Below are 8966 nucleotides of genomic sequence, written 5' to 3'. Positions count from 1 at the left end.
GTGAAAATTAAAGGCATATATTAGTTTACTTTCCTCTTTCCTTTTTTGGATAATTAAACACTAAATTCCTCAAACAAAAGCAAAAATCTATCAACTACGTGAACATAATATTAAGAATTTTAATATTTCCTATCTATAGAGAACTTACAATTATCAAGAAGTTTTGTGCAAACAAAAAAACATGTCTTCTTTTTTAAACTATAATTGACAGAGCAATTTTGATCAACTGTGCCAGAATTTTTTGACGATTTATTTAACTTTTTACATTAATTTTACTCCCCAGTTTGCATCCTCGAAATCATGATCAAAACAATAATAAACAGGAAGGAAGGGAAGGAAAAATATATTTTACAACACATTTCCATAACTTCAAGCAGATGTCCGAGAGAGTTTACATCTACTTAATTACTAAATAATAATTATAGCATACTTTGTTGCTGTTGTTAAACCAATTCTTCTATTACTGGAACTAATTAAAAAAATAGAAACTTCATGGCACTTGAGCGAGAACCGGAAAAAAAATTAATAGTATATAAATATACCTACCGCAATCTTAAAGAAGAAATGTTATGGCAATTGCCAAATTATACAGCTGCTATAAATCCTAGATATAAACAGAATTAATTACCTGGAACAGTATATTATACGCTAGACGAATAAAAAGCCATACTTGATTATTATATACGACGTGATCTGCGTATCACATCGGGATGATGACCGCACATCCCAGCAATATTGCATTCCCGTTTGATTACGCTTTGGAAATTGTCTTTTAACAAGTCGTCAATAAAGAAACCATTTAGTGCTTGATTAACAATTGAAGCTGTTGAAAATGTCTTGAACTTTTTCGTTTTTTAAATAATTACACAAAATTCCCATATCATTATGGAGGAAAAAAATATTGTCATTCTATGGGAAGTAAAAGTCTAATGCCGATACTTAAAAGACTTTTAGTGATAAAGAGATTTCTTTTTGGTCGTTTTGCAAAGTTATAATAAACTAAAATAGCATTTAAAAAAGCCTAAAAATTTGCTGGGTATAAAATAAAGACACATCACAGTACACTTTTCCCTTTTAATTCCCCCTCCCTTTAAAAACTGACAAGTCTGCTCTTAATTGCTTTGCATGAAACCTTACACTGTTTATGCTTACTCAATGGAAAAGAGGCACAGATTAATAAATCTACAGGAAGCACAGCCACATTGAAACAATCATTGACTTAGAATGTTTACTACTTGATTCTGAAAATACTCTGCCCCGAAATGATGTGTACAATCCGGGCAAGAAATGGGAGAGGGCACATAAGATCACAGTATAAACAGTGGTGCGAGCACCAGTTATTCTTACTTTGTGAAATTATACTAATGATTTTGTTTAGAAATAAAAATAAAGATTCCTGTCCATTTAACTCCTGTGGTGCGATGCCCGGATGAGCATCGCACGCTGTGGCACGATTTAAAAATGGCCAAGATCTTTGCTCCCGTCACACAATGTACAAGTTTTAATTCGCGTTAACTGCTTGACTGTTCGTTATCCTTGGTCGCGGAACGCTTGAGAGAATCCAGATATTCTTGCTGGGATTCGGCGAGCACTCGTGCTAAAATATCAGAATCTTCCCAGTCGGTAAGCCCTGAAAACATAATAATAAAATTATTAAAGTTACCATACATTTAATTGGATTATTTAATTTATAGCATTACAATAAATTCCAGGATGATTGATTATACTCAAGTTCATAAAAAACATTGAAGAAAGAATAAAGTGTCTTCTCACTTTGTCTTTTAACACTTCAGGAAGAAGTCAACTCTGTCAAAAAATCCATGATATTGAGGCTCTCATCCATCTCAATATGCAAAATTTTCTATTTTTATAAACATTAATTATACTATCATCCTAGAGTTTCCCAGATGTTTATATAATAAGATTGTGTTTAAAAAAAAATTAAAGAATGCAGTCTGCTCATCCTCTCATATTCATACAGGAAGTGGTTGAAAAATAATGTGTTTCATTATTTATATTACATTTTTTATTGACTCCTTTAATGAAACTCACACTTTAAAATTCCAGCAGAACAAAACATTTTATTTGCATCTGATGTTTTTGCCCATCTCAAGAGGCCTTTGTCGGATCACATCAATTCTGGAATTGGAGTAACCTGACAAAGATCTTGTGAAATCATTTGTACAATATATACAAAGTATTAATAGGTGTGTGTGTGTGTGTGTGTGTCATGATATCTTTAATTTCAATTATGAAAGAAATATATTATAATAATTACTTCATCTATCAATATCAGGATTCTACATAATCAAAGACAAATTACTAAAATTGCTAAATCAGTTTTTATTTTAATGTAATTTGTATATATGAAAGTCCAACTGAATTTTTAATCTGTCTCGTAATAAATAAAAGTATCAAATGATATTTGGTACACTTTGAAAGCAAAATGAGGCTAGTTACTAGAATTTTAAACATCCTGAACCAGAAAGAAAGTCATCAGATACTGTATTTATAAATATGTTACATTTAATATTAACAGAGATTAAAATTTAATTGTCATATATTACAGTTATTGAATGAAGACATCAAAATTTTATTTTAGAAAAAATACATTTGGATAGATTGAAATATAGCTGAACAGATTTGTGATTGAGCTAAACAAATATTTATATCATCATATTCTAATTTATATAAAATAAAATGTACATATAATTTCTTTATTAAGGATAGTTAATAAGATAAGAGCATAATGTGTCGTTATTCCAACCATATAAAAATTCTAATTTATTAACTAATTGTGCTTGTTAAATATAACCCTTATAACTTACATAATCCTTTCTTAAAGAAAGAATAATTATCACGATGATGATTAGAGATGAAGAAATAAATTTCACAATTTTTACCTGTAAATGTTTATTGTCACTTTTTTTACATGTATTTGTTGAATGTATGCAAAGAGATCTGCATACATGCCTGTGTGTATCTGTAACAAGTAGATGCAAGATATTACACTGCATTAAATCCTGCTTTGTGGAACAGAATTGTAAGAAGTGGAAATAATATATGACTTGTATAGAAAAGACAAATTCAGAATTGCCACTATTGGTTGATCTAAGACAGCAATTTGCCATGTGTTATATACAACAGCATATCCAGGATCTGAACTAGAGGGGACAACTCATAGTTTCTTTGAGTGCAAGAATAGCAGCAAAGAACAAAACAGTTCCACAATTTCACGACAGATGGCTCTAGGCTCTAGTCACAATATTCATTATTCAAACTGATACTAAATTGATACATGTCTGTGTGTCAATTACTACACTTTAATTTTTCTTCTAGCAAGATGCAACTGCACCTTGCTGGGTACACCTTGGTTTTATATACAGCAGAGAACCTATTATCCAAAATAATTCGGGACTGGGGTTGTTCGGATAACCAATTATGTACAAAAAATATATTAACCTATCCCATGTTGAAATTCGCTCAAATCCTGGTGCATCCTTAAGTACGTTCTCATGGTCACACCAGTGCTGCCAGCTAAACATGCACACTAACAAAAATAATATTGGAGTAGCCCAAGACATAGCCAAATATTGCAGAACCACATCACTAGCAGAAATTTAAATTTGCTGACTGGAACGCTTTCGGTTAACCGATGTTTCGGTTGATCAAAATTCTGATATCGATGCTCTACCGTATATATAAACAGAAGAGACCACAATGTTCAGCTGCTTGACTTGGATGGAAAAAAAAAAAAAACTATCATCATGAGACATTAGAAAGGTTAAGTTAACAAAAGGAGCTATGATAAATTTTTTTTAAATTTAAATAAGAAAGAGATTATATATCTGTATAAAAGTAAAAGTAAATTTTTATAAAGGCTGATTAAATAATATTACAAAAAAAAAATTTTTCAAACCAAAAAGGTGTGTATATTTGTGTAAAAATAAATGTAAACGTTTCAAAATGTTGAGTAAATAAAGGAAAGCCTTTTAAAATAAAATTAAAAGAAACTTATTAATCACTTATTACAAGCTTTACTGCAATATATATTTCTCAACCAACTTAATATTTACAGATATAGGATATACAGTGCATTATAAAACGTGGATGGTGAAAGGGAAGTTGGAAGAAATCCATAATGAACCTGTCTAATTTTGTAGTAATGGCTGCCATCTTGTAGGTCAAAATAATTCAAAATAATGAATTGAATATATCCATTGCATTTTCCAATTAAATAATTACCCAAACAAAATAATTGAAAAAAAAGGCTTAACAACAGTAATATAGAACAAACAATATAACCAACTATCAAGTAATCTACAAAAAGCTGGATTATATTCCTATAGTATTTGAAAAGATACAAAAATTCATTAAAAAGATGTTAAATGATGTTAAAATTCTTAAAAAAGAAAAAAGTTATTATTAAAAGAAAACTTATGAACATTTAGAATTCATTAAAATTAAAGAAAACAGAATGAATTTAAATGCAGGAATAACCATCAATGAGATATGGCAGCCATTACTACAAAATTAGATGAGCCCTTTCACCACTCACATTTTATAATGCACTTGTGTATTCTGTATCTGTAAATATCAATGTGGTTGAGGAATACAGATATCTCTTGCTTAACGCAAGATTTGATTAACACACAAAATTAATTGTGGCAATTCCTATATATACACAGCAGAAGTTTTAATTAACACGGCTTTAACAGCTTTAAGTAATGTATTTTTCTCAGCAAATAAAGTATTAGTGAATTTGCTATTTCCATGCTGAGAGTGACTTCCAATATAGATTTAGTTTAATTATGACAGTTGTTAAATTTAATAAATTACTGCTAATGTGATATCATAGTTTTGTTTAGAAGCTTATTTAAAAACTTTACTTCACATTTTGTTTGCATAAAATAATATTCAAATGTCTGCAAATAAAATGCATATTATGTATGCTTTTTAAGTTTTGTAAGGAATATAACACTAAACAGAAAAAAAATACTCATAGTGTGTGGGGAGATACTCCTAAACATCAGATGTACCAAATGTGGTTTTGTAAGTTTCATTTGGGAAATTTTCAACTAAAGGATATAAAATGTATGGAGCACCCGAAAACTACTGCTGTTAAAAATCCGTAATTAGCAACTTGTGAACTTGCAACAAATTTTAATGTGTTACCAACATGATTGTGTTCTACATGAATTAAGTGAAAAAACAAACTGGATTGAGGTAAGTTTGTCTGACAAAGGTAGGCAGCTCTAAGATTTAATTTTATTTTTAAATTAATTACTCATTTTTATCATAGAAAACTTTTCTTATAGATGACAAAATAAAAATAAAAATATTTGTTTTTGATTGAATATTTGTTCTAGAAGATTGCAATTGTTTGGTCAAGTAAGAATATTTGATTAATGCAATTTTGATATACACGGTAGCATCAAGGGATACCTGTATACAGCGCAGTGAAGTTTTTAAAGAGATTAATAAGTTCTTTTTAATTTTATTTTCAAAAGCTTTCCAATATTTACTCAACATTTTAAAGCATTTCCATTTATTTTTACAAATCTTTTTAGTTTTTAAAAAATTTTTTGTAATTTTATCATGGTTTATGTTGATTTTATTTTATGTATTTCTTTTTTAATCAACCTTTATAAAAATTTACATTTACTTTTATATACGTATATAACCCCTTTTTATTTAAATTTAAAAAATATTTTATTATAGCCTTTTGTTAACTTAATTTTATTAATCAGCTTATGAATACAAAGTTGATTTATCTAGTGGTCACTAGTGCAATTTTAAGAAATATCCATAGTCAAACATTTATAATAAAAAACAAGAGGAGCAGAAGGCTCGAAATGCATTTCCTGGTATATAATATAGTTGAAGTTGTCAATTATTGGTGTTCTTAGTATTATTTGTTCTCTTCAGCAAAATTTATACTATTACTAAAGGAACCATCAAGAGGACAAGTAGCAATTGAACAATAAATGATCTAATATGTTTATAGTCCAAACTGGCTTTACCATTTTTCCGTATGATATGTGTAAAGTCTTATTATTTTGTATAAAGAAATAATCATTTTGTTTGCAATCTATGAAAATAACTGTGCCCATTTAAAAGATAGCTGGAAATATGATATATTTTGTCCCAATCTTAAAGTTTCTTAACAGAATAGATTACAGCTTTAATATGACATGGTCTATACTTATCACAATATAAATTATACTGGCTACATTGACATTACAGTGGGTGATTGGTTAATGAACAAACTGGATAACAAACACACTTTCGTAAAAGATTTTTATGTTTGGACAACTAACACTTCACAGAACAAACACAAGTAGAAGCGATGTAAAACAATGAATACCGATTGGTCTTCCCTTGTCTTCAGGCAACAATTCAAAACTTTTCAGAATACAGGAGATGTTGACATTGATGCTCAACCTGGTATATATTGATCAGATAGTATTCCTCTGAACTTTGAAACTATCCCTTGTAATTCCAGCCTTTTATTTTTCTGACAGAAACAATTCTTTTATAGTATTCGTGAGACTATCGAACGGGCACTCGTTAAGTTTTGCATTGATAGACGAGAGTATTTTCGAAAGATGAGAGTATAATAGCAAAGGTAGAGAGTGGGCAGAAGATGTCTGATGTTGCTGGGCAGTATGGCTTGTACAAGTCTACAATAGGCCACAGTTAATCTTATCTAAGAAAGATATAGTATAATCAAGAAGACTGAAGCAGCTAAAGAAGTAACAAAAATCACATCTGAAAAATAAAGAACATTGAAGAGCTCATAATGGAACCTGAAACTGATCTGATGACAGAAGAACACCAAGAAACTCGGCAAGATATGTTTTCTTCTGAAAAAGAGGAATAATGCCAATATCTGCTATTAAACATGTTTTGAAGAAGTGGGAGGATGTCAGAACAATGGTCTTAGAATGGCATCCAAACCGGGTTGAGGTTAATAGGTTTAGGGATCTCTACAATTACAATGCTATTAATTACTTCTGAAAAATTATGAAGAAGAGAGAAAAGCCATTGACGTTAGAGAGATTCTTTAACCCCTACAAACGGAAAAAAACATTACTAATAAAAATAATAAAAAATACAAACGAAAAAAAGACTGTGTATACATGTATATTTATTATTACATATAAATAAACATAGTGAGAAAGCATATAATTTTTTATTTTTTGGGGTTTCCAGAACAAATCAATCAAATTTCCATAAAAATTTATGGTAAATCAATAAACGATTAACGAACAATCCAGATGGTGAACAAAATCTTGAAACGGATTATGTTCATTAACTTATCACCCACTGTACTTAACTATTATGAATAGATGGAAATCATATTTAAGATTTTATTACCTTGTCATAAAATCTGTAACATAATGAAAGTATTTCATTGCATTCTACTAATGATACTTCAAGTTTATTACTTTTAAAATGAATGCCCTGAATGAACTAAATGCTAAAATAGATATACAGAACTTACTATTAATGGTAAAAAAATATCACTAACTAATAACAAAATTATTCAAAAAGGAATATAAAAACAATTTAAACAATCTTGTGCAAAGATAAAAATGTATTTAATAATGTTTAATATAAAAAAAATTTGGGCAATTTATGTTTTATTACTACTTTTTTAAGTTATCCATTATGGAAAATGTTTTAATAAATTTTGCAAACAAGCTATTATGTTAGTTATGTCAATCAAATATGAAATCAATTGGCATAGTTTCTTACCAATAAAAAGTGTATTTCAAATTGAGTTAATCTTCTTTGATTAATGGTTATAAGATTTTAGTTATGGAGATCAAAAGTAAAATAATGATTTTAAAAAATGTTTTGCCTGATGGTAATTAAGGTTAAAATTACAATTGAAAATTAAATCTCTTCTCTAACATATTTAATTTTAACTTAATTGCTATCCAGTGAAAAAATTTTAAAGATTTGTTGTCAGAGAAAGCTAAAAATCTACATTTATCAGTGCTGACCTTGGAAGATAAAAAAGTTCAAAAAGCAATATAGTCCCAATATGAAATGGAGAGAAAGAAAGTGTTTATGTTTTTAGTCAGATATTTTTTTCATTGTTTTTGAAGGAAATTTTTTTTAAATTTCAGTAACCAAAGTAGCCTACAAAGAAAGGTTAGCTGTCGAAAGCAGTATTCTGGATAAATGTCAGTGAATAAGTGGTGACTGTTCTCTAATAAACTCAGTCTTCAATTTTAATTAAAATTATGATTTATTACTTATTATTATTCTTATTAAAGTTTGTTAAATAAAGCTTGATTAATTTAGATTCCCAGCTTTACAAACACATTTATTGTACATTAATGAACATTTTGGAGTAAAATAAGCATTTTTTTAATGATTTAATTTTATAAATGGAAACATAAGAGATTTCAGTAGTTAAACCTATTATAAAATTTTAAACACTTCTTACAGCATGTTATGTAAGTACATTAAATTTTAATTGTATTATTGTTCTTCATTTGATTAGAACAGACCACTAGAAAACAAAATTCAGTGATAACTTGATTAACTTTCCCAGCAACATTTAAAACTGTGTTTGTATGTGGTACCATCTGTTAAAATATTTTATTATTAAAAATTTTTATATTTTTAATTATTATAAAATGGTAAAAGGCTTAATTTTAAGTGTAGGGATGGTCTTCATAAAAAATTGTAAATGCTAAAACCAAGTAAAAATATCATTATGTCAGATTATTTTACATATGATATGATCCCCTTTATCTCCCCACTCCATTGACCTTTAACCACCAAAGTTTAATAGCATCAACTCTCCAATACACAAACCTCCCTGCAAAATTTTAGACAAAAAGCACAAGAGTTATAAGCTTCAAAGAGGGTGAATGAAATCGTGCCCTCCAAACAAACATGAATACAGAAATTACCCCTGAATTTTTTTGCATTTTTAGACATTTCAA

The 8966-nt window shown here is 28.6% G+C and overlaps 1 protein-coding gene across 2 annotated transcripts in view; it reads right to left on the bottom strand.

Annotated features, from left to right (window-relative positions):
* Positions 1-105: 105 nt before the first annotated feature.
* Duba (Deubiquitinating enzyme A) overlaps positions 106-8966 on the bottom strand; it is a 51709-nt gene continuing 42848 nt past the window's right edge. For both annotated transcript variants that reach the window (XM_067288164.1, XM_067288165.1), the window contains exon 10: positions 106-1630. In XM_067288164.1, coding sequence (XP_067144265.1) covers positions 1512-1630 — 119 coding nt within the window. In that variant the 3' untranslated portion in view covers positions 106-1511. The remainder of the gene's footprint in view (positions 1631-8966) is intronic.

The sequence above is a fragment of the Centruroides vittatus genome, unplaced genomic scaffold (genome assembly GCF_030686945.1).
Source record: "Centruroides vittatus isolate TY-2023 unplaced genomic scaffold, ASM3068694v2 scaffold_769, whole genome shotgun sequence".
Lineage (NCBI taxonomy): Eukaryota > Metazoa > Arthropoda > Arachnida > Scorpiones > Buthidae > Centruroides > Centruroides vittatus.
The sequence above is the reverse complement of the archived record's forward strand: the minus strand, read 5'-3'. Positions and strand labels throughout refer to the sequence as shown.